At 27.8% G+C, this 23916-nt stretch overlaps 1 protein-coding gene across 1 annotated transcript; it reads right to left on the reverse strand.

Moving 5' to 3' along the window:
* Nucleotides 1-579: 579 nt before the first annotated feature.
* Nucleotides 580-20531, reverse strand: LOC107168541 (uncharacterized). The gene is made up of 10 exons (XM_089217811.1): nucleotides 20465-20531; nucleotides 19270-19626; nucleotides 16863-17009; nucleotides 15087-15305; nucleotides 13782-13980; nucleotides 10104-10341; nucleotides 8986-9229; nucleotides 6958-7197; nucleotides 5506-5631; nucleotides 580-1729 (listed from the first exon to the last, which is right to left on the reverse strand). Exons 2-10 carry the CDS (start codon nucleotides 19604-19606, stop codon nucleotides 1554-1556), a joined length of 1926 nt encoding a protein of 641 aa, XP_089073937.1. The 5' UTR covers nucleotides 19607-19626; nucleotides 20465-20531; the 3' UTR covers nucleotides 580-1553.
* Between the last annotated feature and the right edge of the window lie 3385 nt (nucleotides 20532-23916).

The raw sequence follows: 23916 nt of genomic DNA on the forward strand, positions 1-23916 counted from the left end.
ACATGCATAATATACGAAAATACAAAATAATAAAATAAAAATAGTTATCGATTGCGAAAATCTTTAAGCCGACCTAATTTAAAAGCATTTATACTTATGTCGAGTGAAAAAGATATATTAGTTAAGCTTAATAATGCTAAAGTTATTAATAACTTAGCTATAACTAGTGAAAATTAAAAAAAAAAAACTTTTTAATTTTAAGACGCTTTTATAATAAATATAGCTAATAAGGAAAAATTTGTCAAATAAGATATAATATGTTCGATGCTATAATTTAAAAAAATATGTTCTATTTAATATACCTTTTTGTGTGCAATCAATAGGTATATAGATGTGGCCCACTCTAATTCCAAATCCCAGTCCACCCCTGGTGTACCTACATATATAGTTATATAAATGTTTTCGCCTAAAAATATTGATAGCACCGTTACCTATCAACGCCAATAGAGCTTTGTTATCGCAATTGAGTAGCGATATATTATAATGTATGATACAGATTATAAGAGTAGGACGAGTAGGTATTACTTTTATATGCGGCAGACTGAATAAGACGCATAGGCAGGCACGTAGTCAAAAATATTCATTAGGTGGGCCCTCATTCCCGATATTTTTGTATATTATAGAAAGGTAGTTTTCAACATATCATTACCACAAATATAATACAAGTATATAACCTAATAATAACATGTTTTATCATTTTGTCAGTAACTATAATATAATATAATATTAATATACCTAAGTTACACTAATTTTAGTTTAATAAAAAAAATACGTTTAAACACATAAATAAAAATCAAATACAAATAATGCTTTTGATGATTATAATGATGAAAAAATCCAAATATTTATACGTATATAGACACAATTTTTAAATGAAATACAATCAATATAATTTTAGTGCTAATATAAAAGTATTTTTCTACAATTTTTATGTTTTATAGAAAATCTATTAGAAATTTGGAAACAATTAATATTATTAAATAATAATGGACCCCTCTGAATACTTTGGGTGGGCCAGGCACACCTTGTCTCCCTTAGCTATTTGCCTGCAACGTAGGTATGCATATAATTGACTGGGTGGGGATAAAAAACGGGTGTTACCTGACTGCAGCCCAACGAAAACTAGTCACCACGAAATTAACTCACAGATAATATAATAAAAAACTTTTAGGATCCCTTATAAAATTATGTATTAAGATTTATTCTTAATTTATTTTAAAATTTACATCGTAAAAAAAAAACGTAACTACTGCATTATTTATTTTTAATAATTCAGAATTTGTTGGGTTTATTTAAGGCAGTAAAATCTTTATAAATATTTTTGTATTTATAACGTATTTAGTATATTATACAGGTTAAGTAACATATTATGGGATGATACGACAATGATCATATCATAATATGTCATTTATAGGTTTTTCTGTTTTTCATTTATATTACTTATATATAAATAAAGTATTCCACATATATACAATTATAATGTTTTGCTTTAGTTGTAATTTTATTTAATTTTTTTATTGGTTGGATGTACCGATTGTACCGATTGCAGCGCTTCAAAGATGCGGAGCCAACACTTCGCAATACGCCGATCGCGGCTTGATGGCTGTGGCTGATTGCTGCAACACGGTCACAAAAACACTTCCTATCATCATGAGTATGCCTGCATAAACGTACACGCCCTCACAGCTGGTGACTGGCCGACCGTCTTTCCCTGGCTGCACCATGTAAACTGTAAATCAGCAAATATTTATCTAAAACCAATGAAAATTTAAAGCACTGAAAAAAAAATTAAATGATTATGACTTATAGGCTATACGCTTCCTAAGGTATTTTATTTAATTTTAACATCTATATACAAAATGAATGCTAAATAGGTTCAGCACCTACCTATACAAACGAAGATTTTCATATTTTAAAATATCATACAGAGAACACAGATATTTAGTATTTTGATATTTTATCTAAAGATGGGACATGTATTTATCCATAGTCCACAGACTTTTCCATTCACCTCGCCCGCTAAAATGTGTGATGTCAAACTTTAGCCAATAAAACTGACAGTTCAATACACTATTCATCATTTAACGTGTGAATCTATATATATGTCGGATACCAAGTTTTCTAGGGCGTATCCAAAGAGGTCAAAACATTTGAGTATCAACTATAGACAGTATGGCATTTGTATTCTCTGTTTTGCATAAAAAATACCTATCTATAAATAAATATATTTATTTCGAATGCATAAATTCTTTTTATTAATAAAATGTAGATAAGTATGCACTCATATTAGAGCAAACGGTTCAGATATTAACTACGCTACTTCAGATATAAGTAACATCATATATTTAGAAATTTATATGATTTAAGACATAAATACTTAGATGATATTATAACGTATACAGGTGGCGTACTTAGCCCTGAACTTCGGGGGGGGGGGGGGGGTCTATCCTGGCAAATCTAAATTTGAAATCGAAAACTACAGCCCAATATTGTTAATAAGTATTTAAAGCAAGTTCCTAGAAAAAATAATAAACAAACTTTTATTTGGATACTAGAATCGAAAAATCTCTCAACCAAAAACCAACATGTAGGTACTTAAACATAACCATTAGACTTTTGATAAGTCAACCTTAATACACAACGATATCAGCTCCATCTGTAAGAACAATCCACACTAATTCACTACAATACTTCTTGACTTCAACAAAAAGCATACGACACTGTGTAGAAAAACATCAATTCTTCGAAACTAGGAATTTAATGGAAATCTGTTTATATGAATATAAAGTTCTAGTGTCAATCGTAATTTTTTTTTGAATAAATAACCACCTCTCCCTCTTAAATTACCCCAAATATCTACTCTCAGTGTTACACTCTATTTTTTTTCACTATTAATGACATTTTCAAGACTTTCTAAGTCAGTCATATGCATTATGTTCACCGATGATTGCAATATCTACTGCGACGGGTCATTAATCAAAACTGCTACCCGTTTCCTTCAATTTTCCTAGAGGTTTTTTTTCATATAGTAATCAGAATCTTGTTTAACGTTTTCTTCATCAAAAAAATGAATCGTCTTCAATAAAAAAAAAAAATATAATATATCCTCTTCTGAAATCCGGACCCTCAAGTTTAAGGATAAACTCAGCTGGGAATTTCGCCTGAAAAAAAAACTTAAATTGGAAAGTGCCAGGAAACAATACTCGAGGATCAGTGACTAAAATCTTTATGATGATCAAAAATCCATTATTCTTTAAATCGCCGCGCCGACTTTAGAGTCATGATTTACAATTAATCGAAAAATAATGAACAGAAGACCATTAACCTTATTTATAATAAAGGTATACTGGAGCTCTTAATACTAGTCCGTTTATAGCATCTTTTGTTATGCTGGTGAATTCCTCTTGAATTAAGACGTCATGATTTCATACTCATGAACAATGTATTTATATATTAAAAATTTAAAACTGATCCAAACATATATCCAAAAAGATTTTTCACAACTCTCTTCCTAAACAACAGGTGTAGATACCATCTTTGAAAAATTCAAAATTATATGTGAATACTTTGAGTTCCACACTAATATTAAATAAAATACAGTGCTCTTCGCCCTCTTGGCTGTGGTTATCAAAAATAAATACATAACTTGCCATTAATTGTAAAAACTACCGACGTCTTACTGCACTGTTATCCGCAAATTCTTCTTGGAAATAACGTCCAACAATACTTCAATAGTACACTTATATACACTGACGCATCCAAAAATTTTAATAATGTAAATTTCTGTTGACTTAGTGGTGATCATTACAAATTCTCTCTTCAATTCAATATAAATATTTATATGGTGGAAACGTATGCTCCAAAATTTCTGGAAATATGGCAGAAAAACTGAACCTATGGCTATGTCTCTCTTACAAATAAACTAAGAAACATTAAACCTTCCATAAAAAATGGCCTTTTCCCCAAGGTCTAAAAAAAAGAAATTAAGTTAATATAATTTTAGTCAGAATAGACCACACGCATCTCACCCACTCTTTCCTTATCTCTAAAAAATCTACCCGGCCCAGTATATCACACGTATAGGATTATTTTTCAATCACAGACCACATCGTTACCAGATGCCTAAAATACGCCAAAGCACGGAAAATCTTTATCAACCCAACTACTCTCCAAGAAACTATCAACGAAGAAAACACCGGAGAAATACACAATTTTTTTCATACCGTAATTTTAATTAATAAATTGTAAATATCTTTTATTTTATATATTATGAATTATTTTATTCTGTTCTTCTAAACCTTTATTTTTGTGTTTTCTATAACTGTAGGAAAATAAACCAATATGTTGAAGTTTCTACTATAAATACATTTTTTTTTTAAATGTGTTCATACAAAAAAAAAAAGTGGATAAATATATGTCACTCTGCTGTAAAGTAGTTTACAAGTGGGTTGCTATAATGGATGGTATTAAATCTGAATTCAATGATATAATATTATTGTATGCGAAAAAACGATTCTGATCGGAGACGGTTTGTCTTTCTAGCATATTTTATTGAAAAAATGTCGGTACCTGTAAAATAAATTCCAAATAAATCTAATCATATTCATTATATTATACCCAAATTAGCCATTCATAGTAGGTTTATATACAATTTAAAGTACCCACGTATAATATATTTAAATTACAATAGTATAGCTAAAATTATTATTTTTGTTATTTAATAAGTAATTTCATCCTAATTTGAACTTAAAATAACTATAAAAAACTGTGTTTGTATAATTTTTAGATTTTTTTACCACAAAATTAACTGCTTACATGGAACTTTGTTTTTAATTTTCAATCCTTAGCTATAAAATTTAAACGTTTTATAAATTTTTAACAACCAAAGAATTTGTGAATTTTCAATTAATACATTTTGTAAAAATTTTATCTTTAAATGGTTATAAAAAAAAACGTGTATTTTAAATATTTCCAACTGTTATTATATCAACTTATGAGAAACCCTGTATATTATATTATCAAAGGTTTTGACCAAAAGCATAACATTTTACTGTAATTTATAAAAAAATAACTAAAAATATCGAAATCTTCAAATATCTATAAATAACTTAAAAAGATTTTAAATATTTTAAATATTTTTAAAATCTTATCAAGTATAGAAAATACCAGTCTAAACATTCAATGACAATTTCATGTGTCTATGGTAATTTGTTTTAGAGTTCCATCAATATCAAATTTCGATTTAATTAAAAATTGATTTTGCGTAAAAATTCTCGCTCTCCTTCATTTTTTCCCGGTGCTTTTGAAAACAATTGGGAATTTCAACATTTGACCTCCCCAATTCACCAACTAGATTCACTTTCCACAACCAGAAAAGCTACTTTAGTTGAAAATCGAAGTGTTATTTTAACAACTTATCGTGTACTTAGGGACACAAAGAAAATACACACAACATTGTAAAATCAATACATTCATCGCTCCACTTAGATTCTAAAATATACGTACCCGCAATGAGGATCCCGACAAATGAAGATACACCTCGAACCAACGAAATTTGGCCACATACATTATTAAAATTCTTCAATGGAAAAGCAGTATATAACACTACATTTTGGACCGACTTGTAATATCCTATAATAATGGAACATAGAAAAAATCATGCAGTATATATTGATCATAATGTAATATATATTATGTTTTACTATTAATTGATTTAATTTTGAATTAATACGTTACGCAGATTAAAAATGTAATATATAAAATATTTTTACATATAGATACATAGGGTAACATGGTTTACCTATACACAAAAGTGCAACTAGGAGAGAGACTCTACAAGTGAAATGTGCATCCCAAAATTTAAATAAACATTGCCAAAAAAAAAAAATTTCAATTGTATTTTGATTATTTTTGAAGTAAAAATTATTAATAAATACAAAAATATTTTTATTGTTTGCGTGAGAATAGGTTGAGATGGCTAGGACATGTTTTAAGAAGAGAAAAAACTGAGGCAGTTTCAGTAACAAAGAACATGAGTGTGGGTGGAAAAAGAGGAAGATGAAGACCAAAAAAGAGATAGTTTGAAGTTATAGAGTGCGATATGAGAATGACTGATATTTGTGAGGAGGATACTAAGAATCGTAGAAAAATGGAAATTGAGGACCCGGGTGGCCGACCCCAAGTAATTGGGAGAAAAGGCGAAGGAAAAGAAGAAGTAACTTAAATTAATTTACGTACTTTGAACTAAGTTACATAATGAATTACTTTTTTTCATATTATGATTTTTATTAAGCAACTTATGAGTTAATTCATTTTATTTAATTTAGTTATTGAGATTGAAATAAATGTATTTCATTTTAGATAAATTAATTTTATAATAATAAAATAAAAATATTTGAACTTATCAATGAATATTTAATATTGGAATAATAATTTTATAATAATTTAATATAATGGTTATAATATTGCGTATTCGCAAAATATATTGTAATTTTATAAACAGAAAATAACAACTGCATCATAAAAAAAATGGCAATTTGAAGATGGCTAAACAGTGGCGTAGTCATGGGGAGGGGATGTTTAATATCCTAGCCTAACGAAATTTTTCCCCTTATAAATTTATTATTTATATTATTTGTAAGCAAAAATTGTAAAAACTTAATTAAATCTATACTTCACTCCCCCCCCCCAACCATTTAATTATCCTGGTTACGCCGCTGTGTCTAAGTGTATATCATTATTATAATATATACTATATACCTATGTAAAAAATTTTATACGACACTTTATCGTCGTTTAATGTTAAGACTTTGAAGGGATCAGTCGATGTCATATTAGCGATTGTTCTGTTTAGTACTTACAGCGATAGTCGATAATTGTCAATTGATAACAAAAAAGTAAGATCATTCATTTAAATAGGTAACCAACTAATTAGGTTTTAATATTTTTAAAGTTTACCGAAAGTAATTCCAAAAAATCCAAAATACGGCAATAGATTGGAAATATCATTGGTGGTCGTGGCACATAGGAGCAATGATAGCCCATTAGCTATTAAAGCTAGGCCAACATGATACAGAGAAACGGGGTATGGTGACTTTCCGTGCAACACATAGCCGAGCCCTCGGCCATACAATAAACCAAAACATCCCGCAATAAGGGTAATCATTGCTTCTGAGGAGGTTTTCTGGCCCACGGTACCTATAATAATAATGTTATATTAAATACATAACACGCATATACAAAATAGAGAACTAATTTTCATTAGGAAGATATACTATATATTGGTAGAACTCATATTATAATTTAATAATTTAAAATGTAAGGAGCTTGTTGATGATTTTCACAATTTTCCGCAATTCTATCAAATTTGAACATTATGTTTTAAATTTTAGTTGCTATCTTAATTATAATACTTTTCCAGTAATCCTGCCTAAAACCTATTTCAGAAGGGGGATTGGTATACAATGTAATATTATTAATTATATTAACGAAAAACATTGATGTTAGGAGTATTATAGCAACGCCAAACAGAGTGTTTAGGTTCAAAATAAATCACTATTTATTAAATTATAGGTAAAATCATTAGGACATATTTTAATACTCGTAATTGAAAAATTTGTAAGTTTAAACAGAAATTAATCGAATACAGGATTTATATAATTAATACATTTCTTGGTCAGTTTAACTAAAAAAATAATAATAAAAAAACCAATAAAAAATATTACAGTTAGTAAATATGAAATTATAGATATTATATTTGGTTGATGCTTATTTATTTGAAAAATGAATAGGTTTTTGAAGATAATAATGTAAAGGGAATATCATTTTAGTTTTAGATTTTGAGTGAAACAAATTATTAAGCTATTGATTTTAGTATTTTACTATAGTGCCTGTTTGTCATCAACTTTTGGAGTAGTGAACTTACTTCAACTTTTAACTACAACATTTTTACTGATATGAAAGTGAATCTATTTGGTGCAATATAGAGGTCAATATTTAAAATTTCAGAAGTTTTCAATGTTAGCTTAAGTGTCAGGAAAAAAAATCCTGGACTAAATAGTGATTTTCACGCGAAACTAATTAACAATGTCGATTTTTCTTTTTAGCCAATGATGTAAAGCGATGGACGTGTACAAAAAAAATATGTTCTGCTTATTTAAAAACTAATAAGTGCAATGAAATCCAGTTCGAAAATAGTAAATTTATTCATTATACCTACGTATTATTATTTATTATTATTACACCTGACAGTCTATTTACTAAAATATTTATTTTACTATTATTTTATGTATTGATTATTTATTATTTCATATTTGTATTATTATTAATTATTATAACTGCAGCTGTCAGTCTATTTACTAAAATATTTATATATATTTTTTTTTAATTTTTACTTTGCAATTTTTAACATCGTTAAAATTAAAATTATTAAATGTATTGACTATTTAGTATTTATTATTATTACACCTGACAGTCTATTTATCAAAATATTTATTTTATGTATTATTTTCTCAGTTTATTTAATGTGTAAAGTTATACCTAAATCGATTAATTATAACTACCGTATGCGATTCTAGTACAATTGGATCACTACTTTTTTTCTGCAGGTAATTCGAGCAACCTTTTTTTTAAAAAAAATCACGAGAGGCAATTCGAGGGTTAGATGGGAGGTTAGGTTTTTTTTATGCTCAATTCGTTAGCTCAATTCGTGAGAGCCCGATTGAATAATGCCCAGACTTCTTTCTACTTGACCATAGACCAATAAAATCGATCATTGTGTACAACTCTCGTGCATTGTCTACCATTCCCGTCACACAATATTCTACTTTGCTCGTATGCATGGATTAATGATAATAACCAACAAAAAATCAAATCTAAATAAGTATTCGGATTTAACTGAAAAAATATCAACTCAGATTTTCTATAAGTTGGTATAATGTCAATCAAATGTCGCTAATTCAACCCGATATAAGTATAATAGTATACCTTTAATGAACATGAACGGTACCAAACAAGCAGCATGAATTAGAGCCTCGCTGGCTGCCATTAAAAGAAATTGTTCATTGAACCAAACTGACATGTTAAACATACACTTCAAAACTCGTCTTATGGCTATCGGACATTTCCAACTAAACTGATTGCTTTTTTCTTCGTTCACATCAGCTATGGTATAAATATGAGTCATCGTCATCAGGTATTCGTTGTATTCGATGATATATTTGTTTATACACTAAAGAAAAAAAACTAAATATGAAAAAATCAAAATTGGTTATCAAAACTTTTCTTAATATTAATTTAATCATGCATCAAAATAGTTTAAAATATAAATATTAAATTATATTTTAATTTATTATCACAGATTTAATATAAAATTAAATTAAAATAATATTATTTAGTAGGTTAAAATTTGTTAGCTATAGTAGGTACTTGTATAATGTATATTATATTGAAATGTGGACATAACAGCATTGTCATATTTCTAAATTTGATCGTATTTTGAATGTATATTTTATATTGCTTTCATTTATTAGAGTTTTGTATAATAATTTGAATATTAGCTTGAACACTATGTATAATACATCCAATAGAATCTAAGTATTTTCGTGCAATGATTGAAATTTGGAATTAAAAGATTCACATGAATTATAGTTGTGCGATAAACACTAATGCTTTTTTCTGCCCTTTCACCTTTATATAATACTATAAGTTTTTCAATAGTAGGAACTTAACAATGAACTAATGGATAATAAATTTAAAAACTACTAATGAGTAACTAATATTTGAAGCGTCTATTGTTTTTTATATATTTGTTAAAGTATCAAGGTACGATATTATGTTTTATTTTCCATATTTAATCTACACTGCTTACTGCTTAGTTACATGTTGACACAGTACACAATACCCGACCAATATACACTTTTCTTTATTTCGACTTCGAAATTCGGGCATTGTGTACCGTGGCCGGCTTCTTATTTGCCAGTAACTGCTACAAAATAAATTAGATAAATATTAATGTATTACGTATATATTATGTATATACAAAACATGAAGGTATTGAAACATGATAATATATAATATAATTTAATTTTGGTATCGAATACAACCTTTTTATCGCTCATCAACAAGGAGATGTTTCCGTCGTAGAAAATGTCATCTCTATACATCGGCCGACTGCCGATTAACGTGTTTTTGAACATGTTTGTGATATTTCGGATGCACAATCTTCGGTTTTGACCTTCTTCGTAGATCCAATTCGAATAGTTAAGATTCCGTTTGATACTCTCTATTGGCTGCTCATTCACGATTATCGGAATTTTTGATAGAAATATGCTCGTAAACAATCTGCAATTACAATAATAATATTGAACTTATAGTAAATAAATTAACAAACGGCTGTAATAATTCATACACACTTATACAATATTATATGTGTTTATAAATTAACTAATAAATTAGTTCTTACTCTAATATCGAAACTAACAGCTCACTATTGAAACTGGTGAACGAAGATTTGCCATGTCGTACGTGTGTAGACGGAGGTTGTCTCCGTGTGGGTGCGACGTCCTCTCAAGGACTATTATTACTTATCAGGTGTATAAATAATTCTGAATCAATGATTGCTTTAAAGGAACATTACACTGACATTTGTTATCTCCGTCTTACAAATGTGTAACATAGCAAATTTTATGTTCAACAGATCACGTTAAGCTTCGTCAGTTTAAAAATTAGAATTAATTGACTTCTTATAAAATTTAAAGGTAAGGCTATTATCTAGGCAATGGCATAGGCTATTTAATGAATAAATATAATACCATAGAAATTCAACTTCTTTTTATTCAAAACTGTATGACTAAACAATTTTTGATCATAAATACAATTTGATCACGGTACTTGAATACAATGTAAAATAATTTAAGATTAAAACAAATATTTGTGATAAAAATAAGGTTTAATCCATATAGAGTGAAACTTATAATAAAAAACTAATTACACTAACATGTCTATTTGAATATCTATCTTGATAGTTTATGATAAAAAATAAATAAATACAATTTGACTGTGTAAAAACCTGAAACTTCATAAAATGACTCATATTCTAAATTGTACCATTTTTCGACCCACTTGGCTCTTTCTCTCGAAATAAATCATAAATAGTTACTATGATCATAGGCGGCACTTGGTAGAAACTTATGTGGGTGCAAATGTTTATGGTAATAACAAGTTGCCCCCCAGTACCCCCTAATATATAACTATTGCTACAACAAGTAATGTAGTTAGAAAAAAATTTCTTTATTAATAACTATTATTAATTGGGTCTCTGTATTTCAAATATGTACATGAATATTTAAAAATATTATTGAAAAACAACTTTTTATTTTGAAATAAAAAATATGATCTATTTTGAACCATATCGCTATTTAGTTGACGAATTAGCTTCCTGCATTATTTAATTATTATCATATTATTATTATTAACATTTAATCACGGACTAAGATTTTAGTCGGTACAATTAATTGAGTAATCAGATATAAAATATTGAAATGATCCATGGTTATTTTAGATTCTGAGCGGCGGAGAATGTATTTATTTTACCATGATGTGTTTTTTTTGTCTGTCATCACGTTTTGGGGAAGTAAAAATGCTTCGATTTTCGACTTTAGTACCTTATGTTAGATCAGAAAGTGAACCTAGTTAGAACTTATTTGGGGGGTTAAAAGTGAAAAATTCTCAATACTTTTCTAAATAATCGAGAACAACAAACTAAAAATTAAGGGAAAAACGGGAAATTTTACGCACAATCTGCAGTTTTCGATAAAATCGATTTTGGTTTTTGATGTAACTTTAAAACAAATGACCATATAGATACATGAAAATTTCACCGAATGTTTATATAAGTATATTCTATTCACCATGCAATTTTCGAAAATTTTCGACTTAATTCAACTTAAGTTATATATTCATAGTTATTTGCAATTTTCGATCATCATTAGTTTTTTTTAAATTAATATCGATAAAAATTTATTTGTTAGGCAGAAAAGCTTGAAAATTTAATACAAGGCTTCTAACACATTGTAACAAAAGCAGTTAAAAAATATTAAAAATACATAGGCACGATTTTTTTTTGTAAGCATTTAAAGTTCAAATTTTGACTAAATACGTAAAAATTACGGCAATGTATCAAATTATCTTAGATAGAAATTCATAAAAGTTTTTCTTTCTAGATCTAAGATTTGAAAATTTAATACAAGGCTCCTATCATATTTTTACAATAGCAATTGAAAAATAAAAGAAATGCGTAGTCACAATTATTTTTACAAGCATTCAATGTTTGAATTTTGACAACATATGTAAAAACCACGAAAATTCTCAAATTATTTTAAACTAGAAATTCATAAAAAAATTTCTTTTTAAATCTAAGATTTGAAAATTTTTAATAATCTATAATATATCCTAGACAGATAAACCGTCTTCGCTCAGAATCGTTTTTCGTATACAATGATATAATATCATTGGATTCAAATTTAATTCCATCCATCACAGTAACCCACTTCACACTTGTAACCTACTGTACAGCAGAGCGACATCCACTTTCTTGTTTTTTTAGTATCAAAATTACATTATATCAGTATAATTGTTAACAACAAAATAATTAAAATATTTTTTACTGTTGTCATTGTCTGTGTGTGGGTGCAAAATGATACTTTTGCCCCCCAGAAAAATTTTCGTGGGTGCAACTGCACCCTCATGCCCTCTCTAGATGCCACCTATGACTATGATGTAAATTTTATAAACTGTATATAATGTGTATATAAATACATAATACATAATATACAGATCCAATAAACCACTATTATTGAAACCTGTATCGGGCTGTATGTCAGCATAATATTATCTACCATGAGAAATATAGGAGGAATATATATTATGTCACAGTTAAAACCCGAAATCCGTCGAAACTAGTTTTAACTAGTCAAAACTAGTTCCCACAAATCCCTTTAGTCACTTCTGATTTTAACTAGTTAAAACTAGAATTTACTAAGACCATCACCATCAAAACTAGTTTTAACCTATTTTTATTTAGTTAGAATTAGTTGTGTCTAAAATATATTAGTGAAAACTAGAATTATCTAGTGAAAATGCGTATTGTTTATACTGATAGCTGGTAAAACTAGTTTTAACTAGGGGAAAGTAGAAATATAAGTACATATTAGGATAATTATTAAATATAAACATTTATTATATTATTTATTTTGACAGGACAAACTATCGTGGCATTTAGAGTTACATAGAATTTTATTTTTTTTACATAGACAGCGATTTGTTCCGCAGGATTTTTTACATGTGCATTTTACAAAGCCTTGCCCTGACCCCGTTGATGCTTTTGTTGCGGCTGCACGGAGGGAAATATGATTTTATTATTGCATTTATTATAATTACTGAAATAAAGTGCCGTCCGTTCTTATACTATGCGACGTTTTCGTTTGTTATCCGAACCCCAATCCCTACATATTTATAGAATATATCATATGTGGTCGTGTGCGTTTTGTGTAGTATACTATACGAGTTCGAATACATGCAAATTTTTAGTTAAATCTAGTTTTTACTGACTTATTTGAAGCTGCGGTTAATTCTAGTTTTAACTAGTTAAAACCAGACGTGACTAAAGGGATTTGTGGGAACTAGTTTTGATTAGTTAAAACTAGTTTCGACGGATTTCGGGTTTTAACTGTAACATATATATTGCAATGCACTTGTAAATAAAAGGTTAAGAAATATCTCACTTTCGATCTCCGATCGTGTCCTGTATAGTTAACGTTTTACAATTATCCTGGAAGTTTTCTATGATCCAGGCCATTTTTTCGGTTCTTGATCCTGGACGAGAGGTACAATCGTTAAAAGTTTCATCATCGTCTATGTCCAATTTTAACGTCACGGGTGTAGAAACAAACAACCAAAATAGCAGTGTAATACACATTATACCTGCATTCATAAATAATAAATAATAAACTTTTTTGACTAGAAACTAAATGCGTAATGGTGTAAGTAGTAAAAGTTATTAACGGTACAACTCGTAAAATAAAAAGATTCCTTCTATATTACACGAGTAGCATAGCCAGGAGGGCTGAACCACTGTTCAAAATGTTAAGAAAATATGAAGCTAATTAACTGTTCTTTGATTTCATTGAACTACGTATTAGTGTATTACAAATGTATTTGTATAAATGTTTCTTCAAAAATCTAATTTAAGTTTCATGAAATTTATGAAGGCATACATAGTACCTATTTCAGTTTTGTTGAATATCGATGAAACAACATAACACACGTATTTAATTCAGCATTTTTGGTCAATATGCCTTCTAAAGATATTAAACGTTTGTACAAGTGTTAAATTTTTATATTATATAGTTACTACTATTTGGTACTACATTAAGATGATTTTCTTTATATCTCATTCAAACACAGTTTAACATACCACAAAAACACCATAATATCATTACAATATGGCGTATTACGAGTCTTCTCAAGCTGTTATGGCAATTTTGCATGACTAAAAGAGATGTTAGATTTAAAATTTTATGAAATCGATTTACTAGGTTAGAGATGTTAACATCTAATAAATTAATACGTATAATATATTAAGAAATTCAAAATTCTTCCATTATTTATTTTAAAATTGAGGTGATTGATTTTTATACACAGTAAAAACTCATTATAACGAAACTCGTTACAACGAAAAACTCTATATTACGTAAATAGCATTAAGTTATTATAGAGTTTTCACTGTATTATTATACCTCAACTAATAATTATTATATATACATACCTAGTTTGATTTATTAAAAAATCAATGGTAAGGAAAAGTGAAGGTTAATAATTGCTTAATTAATTATAGGTCTTCCTTTTGGTAAAGATAAAATACAAAAAGAGATTTAAATTAAAAATATACTCACAATAAAAGCATACCTAACATCTGGGATAGTTTAAGCATGAATGCATGATTAAGTCTCCCCCATCAAAAAGACAAAATCGTAACTACACCACATCACTTTATATATTTTATCGTAATATCGCTTATTTTCACAAACCTAAATTAAGGTATAATGCCATTTTCAAATTTTCCGTTTTCAAGTTTTCCGTTTTCAAGTCTGCGACTGGCAGTAATTGAAATTCAGTAAGAGGTGGAATTATCAGCATTCCAGTGAAGCTTCCTAAATGAAGAGATAAATGTGCCATATGGCGTTTTACGATAAACAGTGTGGACAGCAAAACGAAAAATGATGTTTTAATTATTCCCATTCCAATACCTAAATGTATAAAAATATATTATAAATACAATATTTGGCACCTACTTATAGAGAAGAGGTATTCAAACTTTGCATCGCAGCTCTCAGGGGTGTCTTAAATGTTGGTGAAGAGAGTCACATCAAAATACCGGAAATCAACATTAATGTAGGTCTTATAATATGATTTATATAAATATTATTTATAAATTTATTATAATAATATAATGTATTAATCGTTATGGAAAAGATAACGAATTACAATACGCGACCATTTGAAGTTTTATTTATAGTACTTACGTAGGTAAGTCATAGTTATCACCCACATTTAGCCATGACTTTAACCGTATTGTTTCAATAATTTGGAAGCCGTCAAAACACAGAGAATCCATGGGATAAAATAGTTTTGAATACCTCTACTATAGAAGTATATTTAAAATTCGAATAAATGTATAATATAATATTTTATAATAATATATCAACCCAATTATAAAAATCAAAGTTTTTTTTTAATACGAAATACTTAATATGTTAGGTAATTGTTAAGTACTTAAAAAAAAAAAATACATTAATAATATTGTAGGTGGATATTATGGCAGTTGTTCATTTAAACCACAGTACAATGTATACATTGATCAAAACATAAGTACCAATAAATTGATGAAAGAATTGTATAACAAATTAAAATGTCTTATTAACATACTAATATTAATCAATGAATAGGGTAATTCATCAAGCATACTCACCCTTTTTTTCTTTAATAATAAAATTATTCAAAATCTAATTTTTGGAATCTTTAAATAAACTCAAAGACCCTATTTTAAAATTCTTGAGATTTTTTGTACCACTTAAGAAGTGTCCTGTGGCGATACAAACTTTTGTTTTTCAAATGAGAACCCCAATTTTTTATTTTAAAATATTTAGCGGATAACTTTTTCAATACACCAAAATTCTAATGAGTAGTTTTTGAGTTATTTAACTTTGTGATCTAAGGATAAAAAATCCATTGATTAGGTTTATAAGATATTTGGTCTATGGCGGATCTGAAAATTTAGTCACTAATATTAATCTATCAACATAAATAATTTGTAATAACAACCTAAGCATCATAAATACTAGTTCCAATAGTACGTGTATTTTATAGTTGATAATAGTTAATAAGAACTATTATCTTTAGCACAAATATTTTAATAACTAGGAAACTACTCGTTTGAATTTTATTTCGATACGAAAAATTTCAAAAAAATTATCTGCTAAATAATTTACATTAAAAAAGGGGGTTCTCATATGAGAAACAAAAGTTTGTATTACCACAGGACACACTTTAAGTGGTACAAAAAATCTCAAGAATTTGAAAATAGGGTCTTTGAGTATATTTAAAGATTCCAAAAATCAGATTTTGAATAACTTAACTATTAAAGAAAAAAGGGGGTGAGTATTCTTAGTGAATCACCCTATATATAGTTAATAAATTACTACAAAACCGAAAATTGACAGTGTACTTTTCTAAGTAGGTATATAATAAAAACATTATTGTACGTCAATACGGCAATAGGTACCTACTGTGTTTTTAAAACTTACCACCGATGATGCCCAAAAAATAATATCCGTGTGTAAATGTATTTTCAATAAAACATAACAATGTGAGCCACGTGACAGACAATATACTGCCAATAATTAAACAGTATCTAAACCCATAGCGGTTGATACACGCGCACGAAATTGGTTCTATAAAACAAAAATATAATATATTAATTTAAGTATTACATACAGGTACTTTTTACTTAAATCTATATTTTATAATATACATGCATTATATGTGTAATAATAAATTAGAGTTTAGACATCATATTATATATTATTGTGAACTGAAAGTCTAAAAAGTCGTGGATGTCGCTCTGCTGTACAGTAGATACTGTAATGGATGGAATTGAATCCAATGATATTATACTATTGTATACAAAAAACGATTCTGAGTGGAGATGGTTTATCTGTCTATGATATATTATAGATTATTAAAAATTTTCAAATCTTAGATTTAAAAAGAAAATTTTTTATGAATTTCTAGCTTAAAATAATTTGCGAATTTTCGTGATTTTAACGTAGGTACGTTGTCAAAATTAAAATTTGAATGTTTGTGAAAAAAGACTGTGAATATGTATTTCTTTTATTTTTCAACTGCTAGTGTAAAAATATTTTAGGAGGCTTGTATTAAATTATCAAATCTTAGATTTAAAAAGAAAAACTTTTATGAATTTCTATCTAAGATAATTTGAACATTGCCGTAATTTTTAATTATTTAGTCAAAAATTGGAATTTAAATGCTTATAAAAAAAAATCTGCCTATGCATTTTTAATATTTTTCAACTGCCATTGTAACAATGTGTTAAGAGCATTGTATTAAATTTTCAAACATTTCTACCCTTCAAATAAATTTTTATTGATATTTATAGGAAAGAAACTAAAAAAGTCAAAAAATTAAAATGTGAATATTAACAACTAATATTAATATCGATAAAAATTTATTTGTTGGGTAGAAAAGCTTCAAAATTTAATACAAGGCTCTTAACACATTGTTACATAGGCAGTTAAAAAATATTAAAAATACATAGGCACAATTTTTTTTAAAAAGCATTTAAATTTCAAATTTTAACTAAATACGTAAAAATTACGACAATGATCAAATTATCTTTGATAGAAATTCGTAAAAGTTGTTCTTTTGAAATCTTAGATTTGAAAATTTAATACAAGTCTTCTAACATATTTTTACAATAGCAGTTGAAAAATAAAAGAAATACATAGTCAAATTTTTTTTTACAAACATTCAAATTTTAATTTTGACAACATACTTAAGAATCACGAAAATTCGCAAATGGTTTATAACTAGAAATTTGTAAAAAATTTTCTTTTTAAATCTAAGATTTGAAAATGTTTAATAATCTATAATATATCTTAGACAGATAAACCGTCTCCGCTCAAAATCGTTTTTCGTATACAATGATATAATATCAATGGATTCAATTCCATCCATTATGATTATAGTAATCTCTGTACAGCATAGCGACATCCACGACTTATCCGCTTTTTTAATTTATTAGCTAAGGTATTTTATTAAATTTAATGGCTTGTTTTTTGCTGTTGATGTAAACTATTTCGTAAATTCTTGGTGCAATTCGGTTTCTAGTTTTATTTTTTATTGTGGTCGTTGGGGAATATTCAGTTTCATATAAATATGTAGTTGAAAATAGAATAAATACTTTTATGCTTCTTCAGCCAAATTATGAATTTTAACTTTTATCTAAAATTAACCTATATTTTTGTTGCTTTTAAAAATCTTATGTATGCACTACGCTCACAATTGAACTCAGTTCAATCAATTTTTCTTTATTTAATTATGATACTATATTTTAATCAGATTGTACGATAATGGATTTATAACCTAATTACAATTTTTTTAAATGTGTTTTGTGAGGTCAAAATATTTAAACATTTTCCCTCTTAATTTACATGAGTGTAATTCATCATTATTCATTACTAATACACATTTCATTAATTTCATTTTTTGTCAATGTTTTCCTGAGTCATGTTAAAAAAATCTCTGAAACATTCAAAATGTGTAATTTTTTATTCGATTTGTCCATGATCTAATTTTTTTTAGCATTGCTAAAATTTTGTTGCACGATATAAAAATATTAGTATGTGGCTCTAAGATACATAAATTTAATTTATTTAGAATTGAAAATATATCGGAAAGATATCTTGAAGTTTTGCTAACTGTAAATTTTTTTTTTTTGAAACAATCTTTAAGTTGTGATTTTTGTTTCTCAAAAATATTTCTTCTTCTGTTTTCAATTCAAATAAACGAGTCAAAGCTTATCTTCGTGACAACAATTGAACATGAGTTACTTGATATGACTATTAATATAAAGTTGTACACCACATATAGATATACAAGAACATGACTAAATATTATAATTATTGTACATACCAGCCAAGTAACGGAACAAGTAGATCACCGCCAAGTGTTCGAAAGTGCGTGTTCCGGGTGGCAAATTTTCGACCATGCCAAGACGATCGTCGAGCAGAATGAATGATAAACAAACGCCGTCGCAGATCAGCAAGGCCAGAAATCCTAGTATGCACGTGAGTAGGGCCCAGGGACCTCCATCTGGTGGGCATAATACGACGAACAGATATGCATCATCATATTTTGGCTGCGGTGACTGATTAGATTCAAAAGAAATAAACTCAACCAGCGTCTCATCAGTACTGAAAACGAGGCCCGGATCAATGGCATTATGACGCTCATCCGGTTCCGACGCCATGATGATAATATACGTTGAAGCTATAATAAAATAGCGGTCATGCCTCATAACAAAATAAAATTGTTGTAAGATCTTGAGGTAGTGAGATAAACAACGAAAAACGTTATAAATGAAATCGAATTCGCTTTCTTTAAAAAAGTGCGACCATTGAGTTTTTTCTTTACTTTAAAATAGTCGATATCCAGGAAATATGGTAATAATTGTTTAAATTGTGTTGACGCAGATAGAAAAATTATTATAAAAAATAAAACTTAAAAAACTAGTCCCCTGATTCGATTGGCTGTCACACGACTGTTTTCGGGTATTTTTTTCATGGGAATCTCTTCTGATCAAAAATAAGCTTATAAAAGTAACACTTGATCAAATCAAACCAATATATAAAAAAAAAAAAACAAAACAAAACTTGATCCATCTTACAAGTAATATGTGTAGGTACATCTTTACACTGCAATCAAATGAATCAATGTATTTTCGAATTTTACCATAACTACCTCAAGCTAAATGTTAGTATGTTACCTACCTAGGTGCCTATATACTAGATCCTTGTAATTATTTTATCAATGTAAATAATAACAATAGGTAATGTAATACATTTGATGATACATGTGATGTACATTTATGTACAAATACTACAAATACATAAAGTTATTACGTGTAATGTTATAATTGTAATAGGTTAAATAGATAGGTACTTATATCGTTCAAAGGTAGAACAGATCGAGTAGGTACCCTGACTAATTTTTCAGAAATTTTAGCATATTATCTACCCCAACTTTTATTTAAAAGGGAACGCACGGAACGCTTCATCATTCTGAATTTTTATCAAAATGCCCGAGATAATATCATACATTTACTTACCTATATGGATTCATAACAAATAATTTTGTCATGTATGGATTATTTCATAACCTCCGACACCTGTGCAATATATTATTAGTTAGGTACCACTGTTATCAAAATGCATTAATATTTGTTATCGATTATAAATTTAAAGATTGTTATTTTTAATTTAACTTTATAAGTTAAAAATTAAATTGCCTTACTTCTTATTATTAGCATATAGTTACTAATGTAATTGATATTTGTAAAATTATATACAATCAGCCATTTTGTTCAAACGATGGTTGAAAAAAAGAGATCACGAAATAAAATATTTTCATATTTTAATAAACAAATGAAAGTAAGTGGTTAATAGGTACTAGTATACTTGGTAACTTATTAACATTTTATATTTATAATATTTGTTATACGATTTAAATATAAGAATTAGAGGGCGTGGAAGCAAAGTCCCCCTACTTTAATTTTGCCAAGTCGAGCACTGTATGTACCAATAATATTAAGTAAACCAAATATTAAAAAAACACTCGAAAGTATGACAACATAGATACGTACCTCTCTAATCAGCAACAATGTTATAAAATTCTGCAGTGTGTAACCCTACTACTTTTTATATCATTTCTGTACTTATAGGTAATCGCAGTTTTCTGTGGACAACTACGATGGACCATATAAACAGAATATAATATTATGCTGGTAAACTAAAAACTGATACTGTCGTAAAGATGAACGCAGTATAGTGGTACGATCCTTATAAGTCAAGGTTTCCTAAACTTTTGTGTGAAAAAAAAATTAAATATGAACGATTGTTTTTAATTTTTTACCGATAAGCGATGAGAAAGCATTCATGAGTAGACGAGTTTTAATATTTTGATATTTTTTTTCTGACTTTACAATATAATGAACAAAAATTCTATCAACATCTGAATCTTGAATTATGGATGATACATTCAAGTGTTTATCTTGATATCTATATCAACAACTTAATGTAGTATGAGAAGGTTTTTTATTAGTTTTGTTATAAATTCTGGACGTGTATCACGAAGTTGCTTACATGGCTAAAATGCAATAAATGCTACATAGCAAATACCTATCCTTTGTTGTCATATTTGTAAAGTATACCTACATAATCTATACCAGTATGACCTATGTTTTGTTCGGGCCGGGCCGGGAGCATATTATAACTGTAAAACACACGCCCCGACACCAATTAATTCTACGCTTCGATAACACCTAGAGATAGAAATTATGAGGAATAGCTGGATATGTATAGTGATGTAGTCGTTTGAACATCAGTGGTTGGGTTTGTTAGACAAATACTGGTGAACTACGTGATTAGAGTTGTGCAAAATGTGTATTAGGTTGAGTGTGTATGCGTCGTGTGATGTGTGTGTCGTGTGGACTAAATATTAGAAAAAGGTAACTTAAAACACGGTAGCTTAAGATTATTTGTGTTATTGCTGTTTATTATCATTTTATTCAATAATAATTAAATATTACGAATGAATGATTCACAGCCAAACACATAGACCAATAAAATCAATGTCCCTGCAGATGGTTGATACTTTGATAAATTACAGCCCTTCTGACTCAAAAATAGTATACAAAATAAATACAATAATGAGCATATTTGTCGTTTGTCGAAACCAATGTATATCAATTATGATAATGGTAATAATAACAATAATAATGATTAATAAATAACTCACTGCAGGTAGTCGGTGCACTACTGGCCAGCTGCTTCCTAAAAAGTAATAATACTTAAGTAACACACAGAATAGATAAAATACACAGCGACATAAATTGTACGACGACTTGTCTTGCGTCTATTACTCCATGATATAATTTGACGTTTACAATAATAATAATAAATAAAGTGAAAATTTGCGATATTATCATTTAACACAAGCGGCCGATATAAAACAATAAATAAATTACCCTATTTCGTTGAAATTAGCACCCACAAGATTGTAATGTGAAAAAAACACCGATTGTAAAGATGTCTGCTTTAGTATTGACAATACAAGACGAACTACTATTACTATGGGCGGCCGTGTTAATTGTCGAGCGCTAGCTAGACACATAATCTGAATATTATATTATTAAATGGCACACAAGTACATACTAAAATCATAAAAATAAACAAATAATAATGACGTTATAGTAGCGTGTATGTAGCCATTTCAGCTACTCCTTTATTTCATAACCTAGCTATTTTTACCTAGGTATAATCATTTTTTGTTACGGCTTCGACATATTTGATTTTTACTGATAAATAGGTACAATAATTTATAATTATTATTAAGCAATGACATTGCTCATTGAGGATTAATAAAATTAATTTATTACGATAAAATGAAAAATATAAATAAAATATATACCAAATAGTGAAAATACCCATCAATCTTGAGCAATAGCAATCAATGCAATTTCATTTTAACATGAATTAAGATGTTAAGATGTATATATAAGATACTAGGTATAAAGTATGTATATTTTAACAGAGGTAGTTGCTGAGAGAACCTATAAGTTCTTCTGTTCTTCATTAGCCATCAAAGTTAGGTATTATGGATAACATCAGCTCTCCCCCCCCCCCCAAAAAAAAAAAAAAAAAATTCTGGTTAAGTATCACCTATTACTCCAATATTCTCACTCCTGATGTATGAGTGTTCTTTTAGCAGTGAACATTAATGCTATTTTGAAAAGTATATAATTTTTTTGTAGATAAAAATAAACATGGTGATTAGAATTACAAAAAAAATATGTGTAAACAAAAATAATTTCTAGATGACTATACGTGCTCTTGAAAATAATGAGTATTTGCTTTCACCGAGATGTTAGCTGATAAAAAATATAACTACGTACTGCAAACAAAGGGTGATATATAATCAATATTGTACATAAATTTATACCCAAGATGCTACAACTTAAGATTATAGATTAAAAATTAATATACATCTATAATATATATATATATATATATATATATATATATATATATATATATATATATTATATTGGCTATATTTATACGTATAATAAATATTTCTAATCTCAAATTATTTGTAAATTTTAGTGGTTTTGACAAATTTTGTTTGTTAAAAATTTATGAAAAACCGTTTATTATATTTAAAAGTTTATTCATCGAGTAAAAAATTATTTATCGATACTGATTGAAAAAATATTAAATAAAAAATAGTTGAAAAAAAAATATTTGTTTATAAATAGATCAATAAGAATCAAAATATTTTGAAAATTATATAGGTACATAATTTTATAATGATAGAAATATTGATAGAAACATTTGGTGAAAATTTTAAGTATTTACCTACAGTTATTTATAATTGAGAATTTAAGTTACATCTTAGAAACAAAATCGATTATGTCAAAAATTGTTTTTTTTTTCTACCGGCAGCACTGATATTCCACCAGGGTTCATGTTAAACTGAAAAGGTGTCTCTTTTGGTTATTCT

Source organism: Diuraphis noxia, unplaced genomic scaffold (genome assembly GCF_037042655.1).
Source record: "Diuraphis noxia isolate RWA-SAM2 unplaced genomic scaffold, SU_Dnox_SAM2 contig0001, whole genome shotgun sequence".
Taxonomy (NCBI): Eukaryota; Metazoa; Arthropoda; class Insecta; order Hemiptera; family Aphididae; genus Diuraphis; species Diuraphis noxia.